General features: G+C 35.7%; 2 protein-coding genes across 2 annotated transcripts in view; one reads left to right on the forward strand and one right to left on the reverse strand.

Annotated features, from left to right (window-relative positions):
* The first annotated feature begins 15,759 nt into the window (after positions 1-15,759).
* Positions 15,760-18,241, forward strand: LOC101740788 (putative lipoyltransferase 2, mitochondrial). The gene is made up of 3 exons (XM_004928487.5): positions 15,760-16,124; positions 16,406-16,618; positions 17,870-18,241. Exons 1-3 carry the CDS (start codon positions 15,968-15,970, stop codon positions 18,229-18,231), a joined length of 732 nt encoding a protein of 243 aa, XP_004928544.1. The 5' UTR covers positions 15,760-15,967; the 3' UTR covers positions 18,232-18,241.
* Positions 18,242-19,296: 1,055 nt separating this feature from the next.
* Positions 19,297-26,588, reverse strand: part of LOC101740597 (uncharacterized) — a 71,898-nt gene continuing 64,606 nt past the window's right edge. The window contains exons 10-17 of the mRNA XM_004928486.1: positions 26,204-26,332; positions 25,433-25,608; positions 24,116-24,249; positions 22,213-22,352; positions 22,046-22,127; positions 21,823-21,967; positions 21,459-21,669; positions 19,297-20,891 (exon numbers count right to left, since the gene is read on the reverse strand). Coding sequence (XP_004928543.1) covers positions 20,740-20,891; positions 21,459-21,669; positions 21,823-21,967; positions 22,046-22,127; positions 22,213-22,352; positions 24,116-24,249; positions 25,433-25,608; positions 26,204-26,332 — 1,169 coding nt within the window. The 3' untranslated portion in view covers positions 19,297-20,739. The remainder of the gene's footprint in view (positions 20,892-21,458; positions 21,670-21,822; positions 21,968-22,045; positions 22,128-22,212; positions 22,353-24,115; positions 24,250-25,432; positions 25,609-26,203; positions 26,333-26,588) is intronic.

The raw sequence follows: 26,588 nt of genomic DNA on the forward strand, positions 1-26,588 counted from the left end.
TACGGAGGAGTCATGAGGGCGGAAAATTCGATTTTCTGGCCCGCGCCTCCGTAATGCGTTGCGGTCCACATTAGGCCCGAACCCTTTGCCCGAAACGGAAATACTCCGTTAATCAAATTCACTAACCCAATCTCCGAGCATATCGAAAGCACAATAATATATGGCTCGGGCCGCTGATAAAACAAACGAAGACCCGACGGCCTAGCCCGATATCAAGATGCTCGCTTCGCAAATGCACACATTTCACTTAATCGATAGTCAATTTGGTTTATTTATGGGCTAACAACACGACCGAGACGCAAATAAAACAAAAACATAAACATGTGCACGGTAAATATATTTTACGCATGTATATTTTTATTCCTCGTCACTAGATGGTCCACAGTATTTTACGAATAATGGACTACTAGTATTTTTCTCTATACAAATTAAATCAAAGTAAAAAATATTGACTAACAGAATTCAATGTTTATATGCTATGAGAAACTAATACGAGTAAAACAAGCAAAGTCCATCTATTCTACAATCCATATTTCTGAATGCAAACACATCTGAGACAGATAAATAAATAAAGTCATTCGTGGCCTGATAATTATTTTTTATGGCTTAGAGGTATGGACGAGCTCACAGCCCACCTGATAAGTGGTTACTGGACCCATTGATATCTACAACGTAAATGCACCACCCACCTTAAGATATAACTTCTAAGGTCTCAAGTATAGTTACAACGGCTGCCCCACCCTTCAAACCGTAACGCATTACTTCACGGCAGAAATAGGCAAGGTGGTAGTACCTACCCGTGTGGACTCACAAGAGGTCCTACCACCAGTAAAGAGAGCTCGTCTACGCAAACACATAATAAAACATTGATTACAGGAACGAATACCGTTATTGTACAATCATTTGATCTACGTTTGACTTTTCTCACCTAAGACACGGAAATGATCATTAATTTAAAGGGCAGTAATAGGTACTTAAGTGCTGGTAGTTCACTCGTTGACCCGAAAGTAACGCAACGGAACGAAAGCCCACCACGCGTAAGCGCTGAGCCTTGTACAGCATTAATAAAGGTAAGTGCGCCCGTGTCAGCTAATGCGTCGTTATGGGCCGTCCTGAAAAACTTCTCCTACACCCCTGAAATATTAACGTACAAACGAATAAGGCCCTTAAACGTAAATCACACGGTTCAATTTCTCAAAGCGCCAACCGCAGAATCCCGTTTACAGTGGACTATGAAACGCTTCGAATTTAAGCAGTTTGTGAAAGAGCAACTAGAAGTAGACTTCAACATGTAAGAAATAAAGTACTTATTTGTATGGTTCATACGTTTCGATTTCGAGAACAGCTTACAGCGTGGCCTGTCATGAAAACGCGTATATTCAGTGAAATTGCTGAATATTATCAACAAACAATTACACTTATGCCAAAGCTTAGTCAAATTGGAATAGTCATAAATCATTTTGATTATTCTAACATTTGCAGATGCCTCATATTATTTTAATCAGTATTTTGAGTCACACATTGAAATTAGAAATTTTAGAGCTTTATTAGGCTCACGCGGTGGATTTCACTTTGCTACTTTTTTCTACTGCTATTGATGTGTTACAGTTTGACGGATGAGACAAGGGTTTGGCAAAACAATTAAGACCTCTATCTTATATCTCTAGGCGTCGAACAGCATTTAGTCTATGGGCCAGTAAATGGTGATCTTCGGCTACCTTCTAATTGAAAAAAAAATCGATACCTCCAATGATTATATGCACTACGAGCTCAACAGTACAAAGTACCGAATATTAGTTACATGAAAATAACATGAATGGGTCTTAGCAGTTCGAATTATTTTAATAGTCGATGCAACCTTTACAGTTGGAACTTATTATATGAATGTTTCTCAATTATATGTAATTTATTTATTTTATACATATAAATCAAAATGCAAGGTAGTTTAATAACCTAAAAGTACATATTATTATCCGCAACACGCTGCGTCAGAATGCGAATAATATATTAAATTGCAGTGACAGATTCTGATTAGTATTCCAAATATAAAATTCCTATTAATACATAAAAGATTGGCATGGCCTACCTGGATGGTTTCATCATAGGAATAAGTTTGACTTGTGGTCGTGCCGCTCATCTCACTAGCGCGAGCCTTGGAGCGGCGACCACACCTGTAAATTAATAAAGAACACTTCAAATACTTTACTGGTGGTAGGACCACTTGTGAGTCCGCGCGGGTAGGTACCACTAACCTGCCTATTTCTGCCGTGAAGCAGTAATGCGTTTCGGTTTGAAGGGTGGGGCAGTCGTTGTAACTATACTTGAGACCTTAGAACTTATATTTCGAGGTGGGTGGCGCATTTACGTTGTAGGTGTCTATGGGCTCCAGTAACCACTTAACACCAGGTAGACCGTGAGATCGTCCACCCATTTAAGCATTAAAAAAAAATCGATTTAACACAACAGCTATATTTAACAATAAAGGTCAATCAGAAGCCGAACTTCTTCTTCTTGTCCTTATCACACATTGTGTGGGGTTGGCACATGATATTCTTCTCTTTTTAATTCAGACTTATCATACATTATCTAGGCACTAACACGCTTGTCTCGCATATCCACTTTTACACAATTAATTCAAATATTTTTTAGAACGCCCCTCCTCACCAGACCACTATTCATATTCAGGGTTTTTTGGCCACATGATCACCTTTTCTTCTCTTCACTTCAATTATTACGATAACTGATACTTATCGTAAGAATGCTTACGGTAGAACGGATTTACAAAGTGCGTGTACCAATTATTCATTATCCTACAGAGCAGGAAAACAATTTTAAGCATCGTTTACTTCCATACTGTCTTACCATTCATTGCTTCCATTTCTTTCCATAAAAACCATAAAGTTTTCCAATCCATCATTGTAATCATAATCTATCATTGTATCACCAAAGAGAGCAACCTCCCCCCCTTGGTGGAGCGACCTTGTCGCGGTGGGGGGGCTTGCGGGGAAGGACCAAACACAACACGCCAATAACACCTGGCAGCCACAGGCATACCCTTCCCTTACCAACAGCTCCACGACCTGGAACTCAAAAGAGCTCCCTTGCAGAGGGACTTAGCGCCAGTCCCTCGGTCCGCAACCTGTCCCACCATGACAACGACCCCATTTCAGCGCTCATGGCAGTACGTCATTGGCTATGGACAGGCCGGAGGCTTGCCTTTACCGGCCGGCCACGACGAGGAAAAGTCTGTAAAGCCCGAGAGAGAACTCGTAAAACCCTGTGGACACCTGGCGACCTCCACAGTATGTAGCCTCTCCCCCGGAATGGGCGTCACCCGAGGGAGCATATTTATATCGGCCTAACTCGTGGGAATTTTATGGATAGTGAAAATTTAAAAAACCCAACCCGTACTGATCTAATGACGACCTCTGCTGACGATAAAACTGACAACCGAACTGCTACCACGACGACTATGGCATTCTTAACGGACGATGAAGATATCTACCATGATGTTTTCGATGAAAATTCATTTTTAGGAAACCCAATTTTAGATGCCATGAATCGCATAGTCTCACATGCAATGGCTATCTCTAAAAAGTTACCGGAAAACAAGAGCGTGACTAAAGCAAATAAACTTGAAGTGATAAAACATGCAGACTCTATCAAAAAACTAGCAGAAATGCTTATCACAAACATTAAAGAAAACCCTGATAACCTATCAATCCCAATTCCAAGTCCACAGACTCTTAATAAAGAAGCAATGGTAGCCATCCAAAATACAATAAAAACAACCTTGAAAGAATACACAAATATCAATCCTAATCAACTCAATCAAAAACAAACTTATGCAACCATAACCAATACTACAAATAAATCAAGTGAATTTCCTTCACTTAGAACGTCAGATAAACCCAAAAAATCTAACCCCGCTTTACTTGTAACAATCAATGGCTCCACCAGTAAAGAGGAATCTAGAAAGATTTGGAGAGAGGAAATTTCCTTCCGAAAAGAAAAATATTTACCCACAAAAATTTCGCCAATTAAAGACAACAAACTTAAAATAGAATTCGAAACAAACGAACAACTTAACAATACTATCCATTTAATAAAACGATCCAAAAGTAATAAATTATCTGCAGAAAAAATTAATAAATTACAACCTATGTTCATACTTAAAGGAATTCCTAAAACTGTAGACTCCAAAGATTTAACCACTCTACTTATAAATCAGAATAACTGTCTTGAACACCTTGACCCAAAAAATACAGAACCACACCTTAAACTCTGCTTCTTAAGAAGCAACAAAAATAATAATTTATACAATGCTGTTTTCCGAGCCAGTCCGGAAATCTGGCAAAAGGTATTAGAAGCTGGACGAATTAACGTCGATCATTCCCGTGTCCATGCTGGAGAGCACGTGGCAATTCTTCATTGCTTTAAGTGCCTCCAGTATGGAGGCACTTAAAGCAATGAAGAAAAAATAAATGCACTAGTGAGCAGCACAATTGCTCTCATTGTGCTTCAAGTCTGCATTCATATGAAAATTGCCCCCACAAAAGTGTTAAGTCAGTCGTTAAATGCTTCAGCTGCATCAAAAACAATACTAAATTCAACAAAAGTAACCCCATAAATCACTCAGCTACGTCCAACCAATGCCCCATAAAACAAGCCATTGCGGCTAGAACCATCAATAACACAGATTATGGAACCAAGTAGAACTAATAGAAGAATTAACACAATAAACTGTTTGCAGCTAAACTTCAATCGAAATCATAAAGTATTAAATGAAGTTATTGGTCATGATAAATTAAAAGAGATAGATATTATCTTTATAACTGAGCCTTATACGGGCAAATATTTATGTGCGAAGACTATACAAGGTTATACCCTATATCAAAATGTAAATAAAAAAGATAAAAAATCCAAATGCAAGACCGCTATTGCGATCAAATCTAACAAATTCAGTGCCACTCTAATTAATCCTACTACTACTGACAATCTCACGGTCATACAAGCCAGAGATCTCTCTGGCATGAATATATACTTATATTCGGTTTATATAGAACCCAAGATAGATGTAGATAACACTTTAAATAAATTAAAAGGATTTTTAAGTCTTAACCCAAACGCAATACTTTTTAAGTCTTAACCCAAACGCAATACATATAGTCACAGGGGATTTCAATGCATGGAACACAATGTGGGGTTCTAGGCATTGTAGTCGCCGCGGTGATGATATTGTCAATATCATTATTGATTATGATTTAATTTTAGTTAATACTGGCGATGAATGTACATATTCTACTGTGGCCAATAATGCTATTAGATCTTCGCATATAGATCTGACGATGATAAGCGACCACAGACACATCAGAATCACCGACTGGAAAATCAATCACGATATCACCACACTATCCGATCACAAATCAATAACTTTCACTATAAATCTGGACAAAAATAGACAACTCACTAAAAATCTTAAAAACTCCACATGGAGATATAATACAAGCAAACCCAACTTTTGGACAGCTGATAAGAGGCAAAAGTTTAAATTAGAATTAAATAGATATATAAGTCGGAATAAAAATAAATAACATATTATGCATGAACAAAACATAATTAGATAATTATATAAATGAATTTATAAAAAGTATTAACAACACATGTCAAAAGACCTTACCGCGGTCTTCTGGTCGGCCATCGAAACCACACTGGTGGACTGATGAGTTGGAAATTTTGAAAAAGAAGGTCATACAGAATCATCACAAATTATCGAAAGCGGCACGTCGCGGAAATCCTATAGAAGAGCTTATAAAAGAAAAATTAGAAATAAAAGAACATTATGTTAAAGCAATACAAGAAGCTTCAACAAAGAGCTTTAAAGAATTCTGCAATATGCAAGAGAAAGAGAATGTTTGGTCGGTCACGAATCGTATTATACGAACGAAACCAGTTGCGCAGCCTCCTTCTACACTCAAAAAATCGAATGGTGAGTACACGCGTGATGTGGATGAAGCAGCGCAATACTTTGTAAATGGACTTTTCCCCACTGACACAGAGGACAATGAAATTCAACGAAGTATACGCGCTAGAATGTACTTGCCCCCGAATACGCAAAATGAACCACTTTTCAACACAACAGAGATTATTGAAACTCTTAAAACTTTCAATTCAAAGAAAGCGCCAGGATATGACGGCCTCACAGCGGACATATGTCTGGTTGCTACCGAATCATATCCAGAAATAGTAACAAATATCTTAAATCAGGCACTTATTCTTGAATATTTCCCAAAACCTTGGAAAAGGGCAATAGCCAAAATCATTCCCAAACCAGGAAAAGAAACTTATGATACTTTAACATCTTTCCGACCGATCGGTCTGATACCAGTTTTCGGCAAGCTTTACGAAAAACTGTTGATAAATAGATTAAACCATCACATGTATACTAACCAGATTGATAACGAAAAACAGTACGGTTTTAAGCTTCAGAAATCGACAGTTATGGCTGTAAATAAAGCCATCAAGATTGTAAGAGAGGCCAAGGATGCTGGACAACAAGTGGCAATAGTGTCACTCGACATAAGAGGCGCATTCGACAATGCTTGGTGGCCATCAATATTTTGTCAGTTGAAACGAATCAAATGTCCCAGAAATATATATGGTATTCTCCTAAGTTACACAGAAGAGCGCGAAGTAGTGGTCAGGTTATCAGACGTTGAATCCACAAGAGCAATGTCACGAGGCTGCATTCAAGGATCTGTCTGTGGCCCACCTATGTGGAATCTCATAATGGATGATTTGTTATCAATCCCCTTACCAGACGAGACATATTTACAAGCATATGCTGATGATGTGCTTCTTATCTCAGCTCATAAAAATATTCAATCCCTAGAGGATAATATCAATAGAACTATCAATAAAATTCTGAAATGGGGAAATGTCAATAAGTTAACCTTTAGTCCCAAAAAAACACAACTGATTGCGTTTACAAATAAAGCAAAAAATATACAGATCCAATTGAATGACAAATATCTCAAGCATGTAAATAATATTAAATATCTTGGCATAAACATAGATTCAAAGTTAACCTTTACTAATCATGTAAAATACATCATTGAAAAAACCAAAAAGCTTTTTAATAAATTAAAGATATATGTTCGTCCCACCTGGGGAATTCATCCTGAAAATGTCAGAACCATTTACCAACAGGTCATTGTACCGATCTTGTCATATGGAGCGTCCATCTGGGAACCAGCTTTAAAAAACAAATACATACAAAAACAACTCTTATCACATCAGAGAAGGTTTTGTATTAAAATTATTCGCAGTTTTCGTACCATTAATACACCACTTTCAATAGTCTTATCCCAGCTTCCACCACTTCCCATGCAAATTAAAACCATAGCAAACAATGAAAAAACTAAACTAAATGAATCTTCTCCGTATCTACCAGATGATATAACCTTAGAAACCCCTGCACATCCTAGAATGAGATTACACCCTGTTAACCGAAAGCCTGTTAAACACTACATAGCTAATGACCAAAACGAACTTGAAGAAGTATTCTTACGACATACAGAAATTATATACTACCTGTATACAGATGGCAGCAAGTCTGATGATAATGTCGGTGCTGCTGTTGTGATACAGGATTCGCAAAATATAATTCATAAAAAATTAATTAAACTACACAGCTCATGCTCAGTCTACCAAGCTGAGCAATTGGCAATAGCTACAGCTTGCAAGTGGGTAAGAGATCAACGAGTAAGTGCATTCGTTGTCACTGACTCACTTTCCACGTTACAAGGCTTATGCAATAGCAACACATTTAATCCACATGCAGTCATGACTCTAAAATGCATCCACGAAATAGAAAGGAATGGACAACAAATTAAATTCGTATGGGTAAAAGCTCACAATGACATACCTGGTAATGAGCTGGCGGATATAACAGCAAAAGAGGCTGCTGGATCACCAACAAATACTAATTATGCCAAATTCCCAATAAGCTTTGTAAAAGAAATAAATCAAAAGTCACTTACTAAAGAAATTACTAATCTGTATAATGAAGTAGATAATTGTAAATACACCAAGCAGATATTTCCAGATTATACATCCTTAAAGAAATTTATAGATAAAGTTCCACCAAATTTCGCTGTAACACAATTTCTCTCAGGACATGGTTACCATAAAGCATACTTACACAGATTTCGTATAACACAAGACCCTTTTTGTCCCTGCGATTCAAACACCATACAAACGATGGAACATTTATTATATCATTGTCCAAAATATTTTAATACAAGGTATGAATTTGAGACTATATGTCGAATAAATAACATAGACTTTAAAGATTGCAATGAAATTACAAAAAAAGAGGAAACATTGAATAAATTTATGATACATTTAAATGAAATTATTTATAGCCTCAAAAAATTTAATAACACTTAAATATAATTTAATGCACTGTGTTTTACATTTCTATTTACACTTTTACAAAACATTATATTAACCACTTACAAATTTACATGACATCTTAGTTTCGTACATTTACATATAAAGTTATATATTATATTTATATACTGTCTACTCAAAAACCCCCTTAAATTATTTTACCTCTCATAATAATTATATTCTAATATTGAAATACCTATGCATCTTGTTAAATTTCGAAGTAGTCAATAGCGTCGAAATTTAATAAAAGTATCTATTAGCTTTAACAAAAAAAAAAAAAAAAAAAGAGAGCAACATAATTAAAACGTTTTAATATTGCACACATACATAGACACATGTAAATTCTAATTTCAATAACGAACTCCGATACCGGAGACCAAGTGAAACTTAGAAAAACATTGACGCGTCTGTTTTATATCTTCTCTGAAGGAATACCGCGTGCTGTTGCTGTCACAGAATTCCTCTCGTATTGAGGTAACAGCGCTTTTTACGGCTTAATTAGTAACATCTCGAGGCGCAGGCCCGTCGGAACGACTATCACCCGGAAACACGTACATTTTATTATGGAACGAAATTAACTAGAAGCTTTAAAACTCGGCAGAACTGAAAAGTCATTACATCAAAGTTAACGGTCTCTGCGTTGAAAGGATTTTTAGTCATGTTTTTTTTTAATCAATTTCAAGACAAGGTATTTAATTTCATTCAGCCATTATATAAAGCAGATAGAAGAATTAAAAGTACCAAGAAACAATTGTCCAAATCAAAGGCCTTTTTCTTTGCCACAATAGGTAGACGAGCTAATCGCTAGCCCTGGTGGTAAGTGGTCGTAGTTACTCATAGATGAGAAGACCGCTGCCTGCGACCGACTCCGGTCAAGCCTTGTTATAAGAAATATCCTTGAGGTATATATTACATTACTTTAAATAACTCTACATTTATGCCTCTTTTTTAAATGAAATGTCAGAGTGATTCCCAACATTGCGTAATGATCTATACCATTAAACGTCCTTAGTTCAGTAAGTACGTAACGTCTATGAATGGAATAAGTTTCTCTGCAATAGTCTGCCTAGAACGTTGCTCAAGCTACGACTTAAAATTATTCGAAGAAAATTACCTTATTACTTAATTTGAAAGCAGTAGGAATTCACATAATTTTATCAGTATTGATAAAATAACTCAGGTTAATGTGACGTTTGAGATAACAAGATTGTATTTATTAGCTGGGACTCGAAGCGTTCACTTTGCAATTCGAACTATAGTTATCCAAGAGGACTCGGTAATTAAGCAACACGTGTAAGCAACCAATTGTCTACCCGAATGTGCTATGAAACTTCATTACTTTCCTTATTCTACCTTTATCTCATACTTATTTTTCTTAACAAAAATCACGTTTATTAATCTTTTTTTTTATATTGTACCAAATGTGCTCTTATCTTAGTTTGCTGGAAGAAAACTAAGGATTAAGTTCGCCTTAAACATTTTATTTACATGCTATTTTCTGTGTGGTTACTTTCTGGCTTGATGTTGTCGGCCTAGAATAGCAACATCCCATCTCATCCCGCGGGTGTCGTAAAAGGCCGGGATTCACCGAAGAATGGGCTGCAGGGTTCCTTGTAGGGCGGGATAGCCGGTCTGCAAAACAACTGAGACCTCAGAAGTTGTTGTGTCCATGGACTCCGGCAATTACATAACACTAGGTGGGTTATGATCTCGTTCACCCATCTACGCATTATTTTTATCTTTTACTGTCCAAATTTTAATCATGCATATTTTTTATGCACAATTTTTTTTTATAAATTATTAATGTACTATTTTTAATGTTAAAATAGATTTCAGTAAAAAAACTTTCAATCATATTTAGAAAGGCAAGTAAACTAGAATTCTTTTACAGTAACAGAAGTCTTACTTTATTCGGTTTATTTAAATGTAGATGTCTTATCCTAAAACGTTTTATCATTGCTTTCTATGAAAAAAATCCTAAGGCCTTTATCATCGATCGGTCGCTTGAAATTCGCGTCACGGAGGCTGCAAGCCTACTGCGCCGTCGCCATGACAACGCGCACCAAACGACCATACCGCCAAAATAGTATAATTTATAAACTTTAAAACTTTGGAATTCGGGAAATGAAAGCTGTGTCCTTTGCTGCGGGAGTAAGGTTAAAATTTGTAAAACGCATTGCCCCGGGATGAGTCGGAATATTCGTTCTACTGGTTGTATTTTGATGATAAAATATTGCTCTCTCTTGTTACTCTCAACGAAAGAGAGTTATTAACAAATACTTAGTGTTAAGATTATTTACGGTTATACCTTTGTAAAATTTAAATGTACTACCTCGTTCACTAAAACCTAGTCTGGTATTTGTTTTTTTTTTTTTTTTCAAAGTCTAATTCACTGTCTGAAACAGACCACATATTCTTTGCCTTATATAAAAAAACATAAAAGTGGTGTTAAAGAGATTATTATTACTACTTTTGTCTTTGTTGCTGATTTGCCATTAGTACGTTGTTGATCCAATTGAGTAGTATGTATAATTGTTCGCACTTCAGACTTCAGATTACCGGCACATACCCGTCAACATAAGTATGTTAGATAGCTTAAATTAGTTTCAACACAAAGCGCATTTAGTCCGAAGATTTAAGTTTGATGATGCTATGGTAATTAAATAAAAATCACAATAAATTTCATAATACCCTAAGACTCATTTGGTTTTATCTGGTTTGTAATTTTGAACTTGTTCAAACAGAATATTTAATATTTTATTTTACTGTTTGCATAAATTGACGTATACAGTACAAAAATAGTTCCTCTAAAGATCTTTTAGTATGAAAGCTTACGAATGTTCGTTGATTAAAAATTTGATTTTACTTACAGCTAAACACAAAAATTAAATATGTAAACTTTATACAATTTACATCAGAACATGCGTGCGCGCCCCTATACTTACCCTCGAAACTGTTGAACTATAAATAGCTACCGGGATGAGACTCACCGATCTTCCTGCTCTGTTGTTGTGGGATTGTTTACCACATAAGCGGTTTTTGACCCTAAACTACGCATAGGGTAATGACCCTGATTCTTAGAACAATAAATACATTACGTATGCTTATGTTTGTTTAGTTGCTTTGCGTAATATTAAGCTAAGATTTTAAATGTTTATTTTTTTGTGCAGCTCCGTGGTTTTGTAGGAAAATAAACGAAGAACATAAATCATAATAGTTAAAGCTAATTTTTCGACTAAATCTCGCATATTGTTATTGTCACTATATTATTTTTGATCTTTCGAATACTTTGTATTTTTCGTGGCCACGGATTCGACATTACTTAAAAGCGTAACAGTAGTTTTTATTCAATTTAATTCTGGCTAAAACCGAAGAATCTACTAGAAATTATAATTATAATTACTTGACTGGTAATTTCAATATACAATTAAAAAAGACGTGTGGCACTCGGGGACTGCCGCGGTAAAGCTATTGCAAAGCGTTTTTTATCAACTTATGCAATTACAATTAGACAATAATAATTTAATATTAAAACAATAATAAAAATAAGACCACGCTATATTTATAAACATTAACAAAAGCAAAACTATAACTGTACCCTTCACACTCATAAGCTAGTCCGCGTGAGAGAGAGATGGGCAGATTTTTCATGATGCTCATGCAGTGCGATGTCACGCCGCACGCTTATTCACAAACACTACACCAGCGCAACGTGTGAATATATTGAACGCGAGCTACATAGTACGCGTAGTGGGGGTGTCAGGTTATTTTCGTTACGGAATTTCTTGATTCAGTCGCCGCGCTCAATGCCTGTGATAGAAGCTATGCAATAGCTTAAAAATACCGAACATTTTAGTAAGGTACAAAGAAATCAAAATTGCCTAACGTTCTCGTCATCATAAAAACAATATTAATGAACGGTAGCAAAAGGAAAGTATTTCATGCATTAAAAATTGTCATATACCTATTAAGTACATTGGAGTTTTTCAGAATACGATGTAAACACATAAATACTATGGAGTTTCAGGGTTTTAATTTTGTTTATGTTTCACAATACGAGTCTACTTTGGCGAACTGTAATTTGCAAGGTAGCTTTGCGTGTCAGCACGCGGAGGCACGTGACATGAAGAAGGACTCGACATAAATTAGGTATTTGTACTTGACAAAACAGTAAAATAAACCACAAACGACAAAGTATGGTTATGTATGTATATGTCTAGGCTCGACGTAGTGAAATTGAAGTTGTTTTTTTGACCTGATTGGAAAAATGATGAATCGTTATCGGGCGATGCGGTTATAGCAAGATTAACATATGCCTTTTTTTTGAGTTTCGTACACTACACTTTTTTTTTTCCTACCTAAGCTGATAGCCTTGAGAGGCTCTGTCAGCGTAATCGGGCGAGTAGGTGAGCTCGCGAGGCTCAAACCTGACGTTGTTGCTAGCACGAACCCTAGCAAGAACCGTGCTTCGCAGAATTTACCCCCGGATCGGAAACGCGACCCACTGGGTAGATCCGGCAAGAAACTCACTGGGTATGTCTGTAAGTTAATTTACTGGCCGAGCCCTTCGTCGCAAGCGACGGGTTCGACGAGAACGATGACCGTTTCTATACATCTTCATGAACGACAAATATCATAAAAGCCAGAGCGCACTGGCATCCTGCATACAACCTGACTTATCCTATACGTTTGTGTTCCAAATGATTAGCACAGGCTTAACAATAATAACTCGGAAAAAATCACGTACGGTCATGTGGCCCTAAATTAGGATTCGCCGTGTTATGGATACCATATTCAAATATTTATATAGATTCAAATATTTACATACTAATATTAATTCAAATGGAACATCCAGACAAAAGAACCAAAAAACCTATTCGTCATGCAAATATTTTCTCGGTGTGGGAATAGATCCCATGACCCAACGTATGGAAGTCAGGGATGCCAAGTATGGGCTATTATGTTAACTCATTTTGCTTACTAAAGTGGTGGTCAAAATAGGTGTATTTGAAACTATAAGCAACTTTGCTGCAGGGCTGAACAAAACATAAAGGACAACGGTAACTGACCATTTGACAACCTTAAACTAATTAATCTAGGTAAATAGCTTAGTGTAATAAATAATACTTAAATACTATTAGGTCCATACAAAAACTTAAGTTTTGATCGTCCTAATTTGACACAACTTATCGTACTTATTAAAAACAATACTTTAGTTAGCATGCTCTCAACCAACCTGGTAATAAGTTATCACCGGAGGGAATAGTTATCATAGCGCGAGCACCGCTACTCATCTTGAGACACGATAAGTCTTGATTGTGTTGTATCAGGACTGTGCGATCCTTCAAACGCAAGATTAATTAATGCTTCATTATCCCTGCGTCCACTTAATAAACCGTACCACCAATTAATGTGATCGCAGTATGCTACTAATGAAAAGGTAAAGAATCCTATATAGAAAATATGCGCTAGTGCCGGTACTTACTGGAGCAAATATAATGAATAATATTTTATTTAATATTAATTCTAAACTACTATTAAAATATTATTACCCGTGTTGTCATCGTTTGAGAGTACACCACATCTCCGTTTTCACCAACACTTTGTCCAAACACGACATCAAACGGTAACACTAAGGTCATAAGAACTATATTTCAATGCGAGAAAATTCAAAACAGAGAATATAATTTTCCAACAGCTGCTATTAAGATAAAAATTAGGGCGAAAACAAATGAAATGAAGCACAGCAGCAACAAAAATAGCCTCCGATATCTATAAACGAAAAATAGCAAGATCTATTTAAACGTTCAATGTTTATATTCACAGTCGATTTTACGTAACGTACAAAACACCGACCTACATGCCGAGTACAGGGAAAACTGAACTGAAAGCTATAAGGTATAGATTCCTACCCTTAACTGTATTGTAGTGGTGGTTCACATTTACATTGTTTTTCTATTTAATGCCATCTATCGTCGAATAGTAAGATCAGTGCTAAGTTTCAGCGAATGTCAGTGTAAAATTTACAGAAACGTTTATCAAAAACGCATCAGCGTGTATCCAAATATTCTTCGTCTATTATTTTAATTTCTTGAAATACTATTTCAAAAAGATAATTGTGCCAGCTTTGTTTCCAAGTGCAGAGCCAAGATCCGTCAATTGAAGTTGTATGCGCGATTTACACTATACCTAATCTATATACGCTAAACACTTCACACTGACAGGACTTTTTGGCGGGAACGCGAGGAGTGAATTTGTGTGATTTGTTTTATTTTGTATACTTAGTGTTTCTTTAGTTTTAAATGTGTAATAACGGTGGCTTATTAACTGTTTAATATCTGTGAAAGTGCACAAATGTGGGAAAATGAAACAAAGCCGCTGGACATAACTTCTCGGGATCCTCCTAAAATTCACTGAAAAAAACTCAGTAAATGACCACCATTTTACTGAGATTATACTTCATCCAATATCATCTCATCTCATCTCATCTCATTTCATTTCATTTCATTCCAGTTGATTAATGTCTCAAATTAATCATCTTCATTTCATTTCATTTCACTCCAAAATAAGACATGACCTAAAAGTCTTATTTACCAGGTCATAAAAACCTTTTAAAATAATCACACTGACAGTGCTATTGACACTTTCTAATTTTGTTCACCGAACTTACATGCAAAGACATAAAGACCATAACCCCCAAAAACTATAAGAAAAGAGTTACAGGTTTTATTATAGAATACAATCATTTTAAATAACGTAATCTATTATTATTATGCTAACATACCTTTTAATTTTTTTTCTTAAGTCAAATGCCAATAAGGAATATTAATTGTATTGACACGATGGTTATAACCATTTTTTTTGTTTAATTTTCTATTAAAATAAGAAAGGGGCTATACACATATAAATAACATTTTAGAAATGCTGAAAACATATTTATTGAATCAAAATGAAATGGCACTATCAATTTAATTTTTGTTTTAAATTAACTTACTTATAATGGGACAAGAAAATACCGTAAGTTGTATTTGAGATATAATCAAAATCTGAGTAAAATTCTGGAAAATATTTGTAAGTTCAATAAACAACTAGCCATTTTCAACGATTTTATTTTGTAACCATTTTTCCATTTCCCACATGTGCTACATGGTTAATAAACCATCATCATTATAAGTTTAAACCCGGAGAAACATCAAAAACAATAAAAATGTACACAGCTTAACAACTCTCGTTCCTGGAAAGACTCATGATCTTAGTTTGACAATTTTCATTAAACGGCATGGACCCATAGACCTAGTACGGTACGGTACGATCATTCAAGTGACAGTGACACTTGTAGAAAATGCTGACATTATTGAGCGAATCCGGACGATAACCTTCTAAAAATAATGGGATATTATTATTTCAATAACAAATATAAATTGTCATCTCTCTTTATCAAATGGAATTACCATATTACTGCGTATTATGAAAACCGTGAAAATTTATTTTACAAGTGATACAAACTTCTAAAATGGTTAAAATTTGGAGGCTGGGTTTAATGAGCTATGATACTGCTCTTAATATCCAATTAGCTATAGCACGAAAACATCTCGATTCAATTAAGAATGGCCTGGATTTTAATCATGATACCCTTTTACTTGTAGAACATAAACCTGTTTATACAGTAGGTGAGCACAACTACCCCAAATATTCTATGATAAATTAGTTAATGACTTGTATGATGCTAATATGCTTGCTGATCCGTGAAAATAGATGAAAACATCAAAAATATTTCAAATAATCGTTTGAATATACTTAAGTCAATTGTATGTCTTAATAGTCAATTTTCATTTCACTAGCTTTGTTACTAATCGTTAATCCGAAAAAATACTGTACAATGTTATAATTATATTAAATCTTTTAATTTTGTTGTTGTTTTTACTAGCACAATATTTTTTGGAAATTACAGGTATAAGAGACAAGACACCAAACAATGAAATTCTCAGGCTAAAAAGTCTGGGAGCAGATTTTAAGAAAACAAACAGAGGCGGTCTTGTAACTTTTCATGGGCCTGGTCAATTAGTTGCATACCCAATTATAAATTTGAAGTACTATAAACCAAGTGTGAAGTGGTATGTAAATAGTTTGGAAGAAATTGGCATAAGATTGTGTGGTGACTTAGGTAAACAAGTTATATTATTTCAAATACAAATATACATCATTTGCTATACAATACTCAAAAACTTTAGGTCAATGTCTAATGTGTCATCAATATTATATCATCAAACGTAAGAAAGAATAAACGCCAGTCAATATTTCAATTTTGAAAAGAATATGCATATTGTTTTATTATTAGTGGTGGTAGGACCTCTTGTGAGTCTGCATGAGTAGGACCACAACCCTACCTATTTCTGCCGTGGTGCAGTAATGTGTTTCGATTTGAAGGGGGGGTAGCCGACGTAACTATACTGAGACCTTAGAACCCATATCTCAAGGTGGGTGGTGGCATTTACGTTGTAGATGTCTGTGGGCTCCAGTAACCATCTAACACCAGGTGGGCTGTGAGCTCGTCCACCTAACTAAACAATAAAAATAATAACAGAATATTTGAATTTCTTTTTCACTGACCGCAAGTCATCTGATGAAGTAGAAAATTTGCAAATACACCAAGGATCAATGACTAGTCTCACTGGTCCATTGATGATTGAGGTGTTTGCAAATTTAATAATGCAAATATAGTATAATAACTGTAAAATTATATTATAATTTAATAAGCTCTATCTAACACCATGACTAGCATCAGCTGAAAAAAATTTATTATAAAGTTCATTTTTAATTTGGTTTGCTATGTAAACATGTTTTTAACTCTATTTATTACTACAATACACTGATTAACACATTTTTTAACCCAATTGCAACAAATAGTTTACTTCAAGAAAGTAATTAAAATTGTAATTAAAAATTCAACCTCAATTACTAAAATAAAAATCAAACAGAAAAATGACATAAGTAATATTAAGAGTATGATTATTGTTAATTTATTTACTACTACCCTGCCAGTTTTACTGCAAAGCAACATCCATTCTTGTTTGAAGTGTGCAGTCAATATATTATTGAGACCAGATCCTAGTGGACAATGAACTTGCTCATCAAGTGCCTCTGTATTATCTAAGACTGCAGCTGCATATAGGCCATTATAATGAGCAGAGAAGCTCAGCCCCGGATTAAATGGTTACAGGAGCTCGAAGACGCTGCTACCACTTTTAGACATAAATTTCAAAACTCAATGTAATGTGTACGTTGACTATGGTTTCAAACTAAAATGTAACTTTGCGGGAGTAAGAGCTACTTAAGTATATCATTCTAGACAAATAAAATAAAATGCATCCAAATATCTTAACATATGTTTGACAGCTATTTTATTTTCAATCAGGAATTCAAGCCAGCAGATCACCTCACACAGGAGTATGGGTGGCAGATAACAAAATAGCCGCAATAGGTGTTCACACCTCGAGATATGTCACAACCCATGGTATTGCAATAAATTGTGATATTGACCTTTCTTGGTTCAAACACATAGACCCCTGTGGTATAGTTGACAAAGGAGTTACATCATTGACCAAAGAAACAGGAGATTTGTGCACAATAGACAAAATAACACCATTGTTTTTGAGTAAATTTCAAGATGTGTTTGAATGTGAGATAGAAGACCTGGACTTGAAGTCCCAAAAAGATATTCTGAGTTATGTATATAATAAATTAATGAAGGAATTGATGGTACAAAATACAGCATAAAATAATTTAATGATTGAGTATATTATTATGACTGGCCAGCCCAGTGACGGTAATTAATTACCCTTACAGCTGAACTTAGAGGTTGTTCAATTTCTCTGTTTGAAAAATATTAATGTCGCGAAAAGGTTTATTTGCTTTTATATTAAAGGTTATATATTATTTATAAGTTTAAATTATTTATAAGTCTGTTGGAGTGCTTATTTCTTTATTTATTTAAACATATTAAAGTATGTGTAACTATCTCTGTTCCCATAGTACAGTGTCATATGCCTATTTGTTTTGTCGCTGATTATTTATTTTAATATCCTTCCTATTTCTGGATATTAAAGGCATAATGTGAAATATTTGTGATTTTAACCAAATAAATCATAAACGGTATACTAATCTATACTAATATATAAACAGTGGTTTTTACGGATGTTCCGTTATAACTACTGAACCATGCATCCGATTGACTTGAAACTTGGTAAAATTTATGGGGTCGGTAATTTATGGATCTTTGGGGTGCCAAAGCACTTTGTACGTGCTGTACATTTGTATTAAACGAATGGACTCCTCCTGACTGCCCATGATATCAATATTATAGATAGAGACAAACGCGTTAATAGACAAAACGTGAAGTAGCTTCGCGCGCGAGCCAAAACAACCGTTCCCACCTAACACACAGCCCTCACTGAGGAACCTTTGAGCGCGTCAAGTTTACCGACAACTGATGGCTCGGGGCTGAGCCGTGCTCAGCCAACAAACGCGCGCCCGAGGCAGCCCGAGGCACGTCCACACCAGCCGAGGCATTTGGCTCGCGAGGCTGCCGCGCGAGCCTGTGCGCTAGGTGGGTAGGCGACCATTGATGTAGAGAATACATGTACTTAATGGATAGGCTAATTGATAGGCTAATATTTATATGAGTGTTGGACTCCCTACACCAGTTGCGGGGGCGTTAGAGATGAGAATCTTTGTGGGGGTGAGTAATAATATTGTTAATTTTAAATGCCCAGCGAAGCGCACGGTTACAGCTAGTTGATTTATTAGACGTTATCACGTTGATAATAAAATAAAAGAATCAAATAATTTGTACAAAATTTATTATTTGTTTAATATTGAAAAAATAAATATGTTATTAATCATTTATCTAAATAAATAAGAAGAAATCTCAAGTTGGGTTGAAAGAAATGTTGTTTTATTTCTTTCTTAAAAATCATTGTACTTAGATTGAAGCGTTCAAGCATACAATAATGCATACAATAGAAATTAAAAGTAGCTTTTTGAGTAACTAAGGGAAGCAAGCTCAATGTTACTTGATTTAAAAAATGTATCAAACAAATTCTTAACTAAGTACAATATTGTGTAACATTTCTACAAAACCCAACTGAAAGTCCCAATAAAATCTTCTAGTGCAAAAGATTTTAAGATCTATTTACAATTAATTCAATTTACGTATTTAGAAACCAGACATTTTTATAAACTAAACAATTGTTTGAAATAGTCCAGGCTACTCTCATTTAAAAATTTAATTCATATTTAATTTTAAAATTTGCATAGAATAACATAGCTTTAAAAAGTTACACGACTTTTTATTTAAAAATGTATCAGTCACAAGTAAATAAAAAAATCAATTTGAATTGTAAATCATTAATTATCATCTATTTACCAATCTATAACATCAGAATAATCCCGTAAAACTTTTCCTGTTTATTGTAAACGGTGGTTTTCGGGATTATTCCAAACGAATTTTATATTCCTTAAATATAAAAAGTACTAAAAAATTATACAAAAAAAAACGTTCTTAAATAATACTTATAAAAGAATAAATGCATCATGGAATTTTCGCAAATACTCAAAATGTCCTTGAAATATTCAGCTCCACATTTTGACTGCTTAAACACCTAATATATTTCTAAAAATAAACCTATTCAAATTTAAATAAAGTAAATGCATGCAAATTCAATAGATTACCTCTAATATAAATGCAGACCCGGTGGTTACATCTTGCCAATATTCTTAAAAACAGAACGCCGTGATTTGACGATACTATGTTACTCGCGAGTGGAGCTCAGTGTGCTTAGTGCGAGTTTTGTAACGTTCACGATAGCGAGAAAGTTAGCTCAAATTTGTATGGAGTCGGAACGATTGCTTACATTTGCCGCTTTTTTTTTTATTGCTTAGATGGGTGGACGAGCTCACAGCCCACCTGGTGTTAAGTGTTTACTGGAGCCCATAGACATCCACAACGTAAATGCGCCACCCACCTTGCGATATAAGTTCTAAGGTCTCAAGTATAGTTACAACGGCTGCCCCGCCCTTCAAACTGAAACGCATTACTGCTTCGCGGCAGAAATAGGCTAGGGACGCTGTTCCAACTGCATACAAATTTGAGTTAATTTTACGCTATCGAGAAAGTTAAAAAACTCTCACTAAGCAGTAAGCACACGTGTCATTTGTATCACAAGTTCCTGAGTGAGAGTGGTGAAGTCACGAAACATTGTGCGATGTGGCGAGATTTATGATAAATTACGACATGTGCTTCGGCGGAGTCAGCCACTTGCGCATGTAGTAGCAGAAGATCGTCGCTATGTAGAGAAGGACGAGCAACGCGCACGCGACTCCGAGCAGGAGCACTGAAGCTTTACTGGGACAGGGCTCCACGATCGTGACCGTTTTTTCTAGAACAACAAAGAATAAATTTACGTGAATTCGTTCCGGTACTATGTTCTCTATTGTATTAATTTGGAAATACAGATCTGTAGAGAAGCCTTCTACAAGATTTTTTATATCTTTCTTATTGTTATCAATCAATCAAAAAAATTTTATTCAACATAAATGAAAGTACATATTAGTTGAACGTCAAAAAAAACTACCGCCAATTCACAAAAACTAGCCTCGGTCCTGAGAAGAACTGGCAAGAAACTCAGCGGGCATGTCTTTTTTTTTAAATATTAGTTTTTTATTTTTTTTAAATATTCATTTTTACAATGTGTATTATAACGTAACAATTATTTCAATAATGAACTCATTCGCACTTTGTGCAATCTTCTAGATAATCATTGATACCAAGAGAACAAGTGAGAGGCCGTATTGAGACACTACACTGGTTGATACCAATTTTGCCATAAAGTCATTTAGCATCTCGGCTTGGCCTGAACGTTGTGATGTTGATGAACGATAAAATCTTAGGGCCGTGGGAAACTTTTCCCGTTCTGTTTTGTCAATAGAATTCAATTGAAACATACCTCCAAAGTTGGCCTCGGAAGCAACTCCGCCGGGCTTGTCAGAACGTAGAAAATCAGTGCTCTGATGCTCATCACCAAAGTCCAAGACTAAAATTTCTTGGGAGATATTCATTTCTTCGTCCTGAGCGGGGCCTTCGGTGTCGTTGCGAGGAAGCGAACGCTTCTTTCTTCCCCAAGACTCGAGAGAATCTCTGCCCCATTCGCACACCGCCTAGAAAATAAATGCGTTAGCATTGTGCCGTAGCAAATGGGAATGTTTCCGCAAATTGCCCGTATCTAAGGTTTATTGCTAAAAGTGTCGTTAGCCACGGTCAAAAGTCGTCGGCAGTTTGTTTTTATCTATCATCTTGATTTTTACACTCACCGGCTCACAAGGTCCAAGACAATACTTGACATTACATTGGAAGATTACACCGTAAGACTCGGTAAATCTAAAGGCTTCGTAAATCGACTGCAGCGCGTTGCCATCAGGAGTAAAACCTGGGAATATAGCGGGATCGACCGGACATCTGGAAAAAAAATACTTGCTTGTTACTAATTACGGTATCGAATTGAAGAATTTTGTGAAATTTCCTTGTAAAACGTACCCTTCGTCGTCAATAATCTGGAATGTGGTCTTGGAGTCTTTAGCCATAGCGACACAGCTGCGAGCGAAGATACCGTAAGGGGCTGTAAAAGGCAAGACAATATGTTAATTCGGCTAAATTAGCATCGAAAAGTGTAACCAAATTAATTAAATTAAGTAAATGCTCACTGTCTTCCGGGATCTCGATACGGAAGGCGAGGCTGTCTCCGATGCGAACAGAATCGACCTCGCGTTGACGAGTGTCCAAAATGCGAATGCGCGGTGGAGGTGCTTCCGGAGAAGCCGTGATCGAAATCATCTCTGGATCTCTAAAAATAAACAGAACAAAGTTTCTTTTAATAAAATTGTATTAAAAATAGTGTAAGAAAAAATGATTTTATTCTAAAAAACCTTTTCAGGATATTAATAAAATAACCCTTCTACTCATATCTGTTCATAAAATATTTATAACTGCTGATACCATGCATTTTTTAGTTGAATTTAAATATATATATTTTTTTTATATATTTGAATTGTCATCGCCCTTAATAAGTATGCCAAATTTGGATTTAATCCAACGTTTTGAAAGGGGTCAAAATCATGTTCAAAGATTCCGTTAAATACTAACATACATACGTCTGAAGCTAATAAAAGCGTATTAATAAAGGGTAATTTGCCGGCCATACTTAAACAGCTGATTGGTTATAGGACTTTTGTCTGGCAATTAGTTAATCAGCAAACTATCAACGCATATAGCTTAGTCCCACTGTCATATCTTTCCCGCCCGTAGTGCATTACGATATTACGGTTTTGAAGACTAAGATTTCGGGGTTATTCCTATCACGAATTTTATTGTGGGTATTGACTTTAAAACCGGATGGTTGTCTTTATTTGTAACGTTGTATAGAATAGTGAATTTACGTTTGAGAAACGTGACAACTCACATGTATGCCACAATTAATATTTGAGGAATACACAAGTTACCGGGCGCCTTCGTTCGTGAGTTAAGATTTCGTCGATAGATTGTTCATGATCGTTATCTTCCATTCATTCTCATTAGAAATACTTAAGTACAAAACTATAAAGCTGCTCATCACGTCCAAATGCGCAACTAAGTTGGGAATTAAATTTTTGTATCTAATTATTGTATACAGGGTGTATGATTTGTTCCAAGATAGAAAACACGTGTTCGAGAAAAAATAATTTAGTGATATGTTTTGCATTGCACGCATTGTAAGGCAAATATGTACGATTTAGAGGAAGCGTCTGCCAGTTATCTTCCCGATACATTGTGAGTTCAAGAATATTGAACTTATTAAAACGACAAGCATGTAAGAGAAGGCTCATTGGCTTAAAAGATAAGACGCTGGCTGTACTTATATAAAGCGATGCGATCATACTGGTTTTCAATTCTGCGAAATTGACAGGTGCAAATTTTTCTAGAAAGAAACGTGTGCCTACCACGTAAGAACAACCTCTACATGGAAAAGCTGTTATGAAAATAAAACCACAAAATATTGTCTACACTAGTAGTCACTTTTATATTGCCCATTTCTTTCGCCAACGAGTCATGCATAAACAATGACATATTAAAAAAATGAATCGACGGGTGAAAGGCTATTTGATTTAAGCGATAATTTTGCAACTTTACAGCAGAGCCATTGAAAGTTAAATATTTGGAAAACATATGATACCAAAAATATCTTTAGCTATTTGAATGGGGTCAACTTAATTGAAGTTCAATTAAAATCATCGAATTATTGATGTTAATACCAAATAAGCCGGACCTTTAATTGCAAAGATTAATATCGCGTGTTAAGCGAAATATATTTTCTGTTAACGTTAGGTTAGTAATTTATTCCTGCTTTGGTTTTACGAACGAATTATCTACACCCTGTATACGTCGTAGTATCGATAAACTGTCAATAGAATCGAAATTACCCTGCGCGTTCGCATGCTTGATTTTTGTGTCAACCACATCACGTAGCAACTCCTCAGACTACAAATTAAACAGGCGACAAATACAAATAATAACGATTGTGTTCTCGCGGTAGTTTTGAAATGAACTAATTCGTGCATGTGTTCCACTGACCTGATCGGCACCATTCCGAATGTGATATTCTTCGAACTCATGTCGTACGTGCACTTGACTTTGTAGATCTTGTCGGCTTTCGTCATGACCACGCTGTGGTGTTGCAGTACGACGGTGTTTGAATATACCCCAGTCTAAAATTCAAATACTGTATTAATTTTTTATTACTGGTAGTAAGTAGGACCTCTTCCGCCTTGGTAGTAGGACCGAGTCCGCGCGGGTAGGTACCACCGCCCCGCCTATTTCTGCCGTGAAGCAGTAATGCGTTTCGGTTTGAAGAATGGGGTAGCCGTTGTAACTATACTGAGACCTTAGAACTTATATCTCAAGGTGGGTGGCGCATTTACGTTGTAGATGTCTATGTGCTCCAGTAACCACTTAACACCAGGTGGGCTGTGAGCTCGCCCATCCATGTAAGCAATAAAAAAAAGACAATGAATTGCATGGTGAGAAATAGTTAATGGTAGTCCGACATTGTACTAGTCTGACTATTCACAACAGGAAATAGGCCACCTCTGTTGACAGTTTTATAAAACCACAACTAATCCTTCGTTACAGTAAAGCCATTAACGCTTTTTTTTTCAATTGTTCATGAATTAGAGGAATTTTTTGGCGTATTTATTAGGTAGTATTTATTACTGATACTCGTGGTCATCATTAATGTCCGGGCCGTTGCCAAGATATTGCTTAAAAAGAAGCACTATCTTAAAGTCGCTTTTGATAAAAAACTCATGTCGTCGAGAACAATTATAGAGTTAAGTTAAGAAAGCTCTATGATAATAATACTGATAATTTAAGCTCACGTCTAATGATGGATGATGACATTCACATTGCGATGCCAGTGGACGCAGATAACCACTTTAAACTAGGTAGGATACAAACTCTTATACAGATCTACTCTAGTTAACACAATAAAAATGTAAAAACCACGAGATCGTTCGCTTCGTAACTGAATAAGAGATGTGTAGAACCATATTTTTTTTCTAGCTGACCCGGCAGTCTTCGTTGTGCCTCAATCGATAAATAAAAGACCTAAACTTTTGTATAAAATAAACTTAAAACAAACAAAAGGAATCCGTCCGACAGGGGACACACCAAAGGAAAAACTAAATTGGTATTTTTATTTAATTCCGACCATTTTCATATTTATCTACCTTTTAAACCTTCTCTGGACTTTCACAAATAACTCAAGATCAAAATTAGCCAAATCGGTCCAGCCGTTCTCGAGTTTTAGCGAGACTAACGAACAGCAATTCATTTTTATATATATAGAAGAAGAAGAAGATAGATTTGAACAACTATTTTCACTTAACTTACCACGCTCTGAGTATTGCAGTCCTGTCCGGCCATGGTGAGGTCCAAGCGGAAAAGATCGCTATTGACTACATCAATGTTGCATGTTTCCGAGCGACCCAAAGCGTAGATCCGACCGTTGAAGGGCTTGTTCGTGCGGACCTGCACTGCGATCCTTGTATCCTTGCAAAGCACCGACACTGGAAATTGTCCGACAGTTAGAAGTTATTACTAGAATAGTTTAAAAAAACTATCAAAATACGCTTTTATGGAAAATCCAACTAAAAAATAGAAATTAAATGTTCAAAAATTAAAAATAAAAATAGTGTAAGAAAAAATGATTTTATTGTAAAAAAGCGTGGGGTGCTTTTTAGGATATTATCAAAATAGCCCTTCTACCTTCTACTCATATCTGTTCATAAAATATTTATAACTACTGATACCATGCACCCCACACTTTTTTTTTACAATAACATCATTTTTTCTTACACTATTTTTAATTCAAATTTATTAAAATTTATTTTATATTTTTTTAGTTGGATTATCCATAAAAGCGTATTTTGTTAGTTTTTTTAAACTATTATTTATTTTTCATTTTTTAATTGAATTCTAATTTTTTCAATATATTTTTTTAATATTGAGTTATCATCGGTCCTTAATAAGTTTACCAAATTTCGAGTTAATCCGACATTTTGAAGGGGGTCAAAATCATGTTCAAATATTCCGTTACATACATACGTCTGAAGCTAATAAAAGCGTATTAAAATAATAATAAAATCGTCAAGTGACAATTACCGTCGTAACATGTTCCCGTTTTGTCGCAATTAGCATCGTTCCTGGTGAGGTTGCTAGACATGTTCGTGTCTTGCTGGTGTTCGATCGTCACAGGTAACTCTCCGGGCGGGTTCGCATTGCTCGCCGGTTCTAAAACGAAAATAAACGTTAGCAATTCATCATCATCATCATTATCATCAACAGCCCACAGTCGTCCACTGCTGGACATAGGCCTCTCCCAATCCACTTCTTGCCGGCCACCGTGCGGAGGTCATCGCACCACCTAGCCAGGGGGCGTCCCACGTTACGTCCTCCAAGCAATTCTTCTCAGCAATTCGCGTGCGATTTAATTTAAACGAACACAAAGTCGTAAAACGCTGCCGACAAATTGTAGACTAGCTGAAAG

The sequence above is a fragment of the Bombyx mori genome, chromosome 15, assembly GCF_030269925.1.
Source record: "Bombyx mori chromosome 15, ASM3026992v2".
Taxonomy (NCBI): domain Eukaryota; kingdom Metazoa; phylum Arthropoda; class Insecta; order Lepidoptera; family Bombycidae; genus Bombyx; species Bombyx mori.

Coding starts and splice junctions, on each gene's coding strand:
- LOC101740788 (XM_004928487.5), top strand. CDS start 15,968: ATGGTTAAAATTTGGAGGCTGGGTTTAATGAGCTATGATACTGCTCTT. Junction 16,125..16,405: donor TAAACCTGTTTATACAGTAG/GTGAGCACAACT, acceptor TGGAAATTACAG/GTATAAGAGACAAGACACCA. Junction 16,619..17,869: donor AAGATTGTGTGGTGACTTAG/GTAAACAAGTTA, acceptor ATTTTCAATCAG/GAATTCAAGCCAGCAGATCA.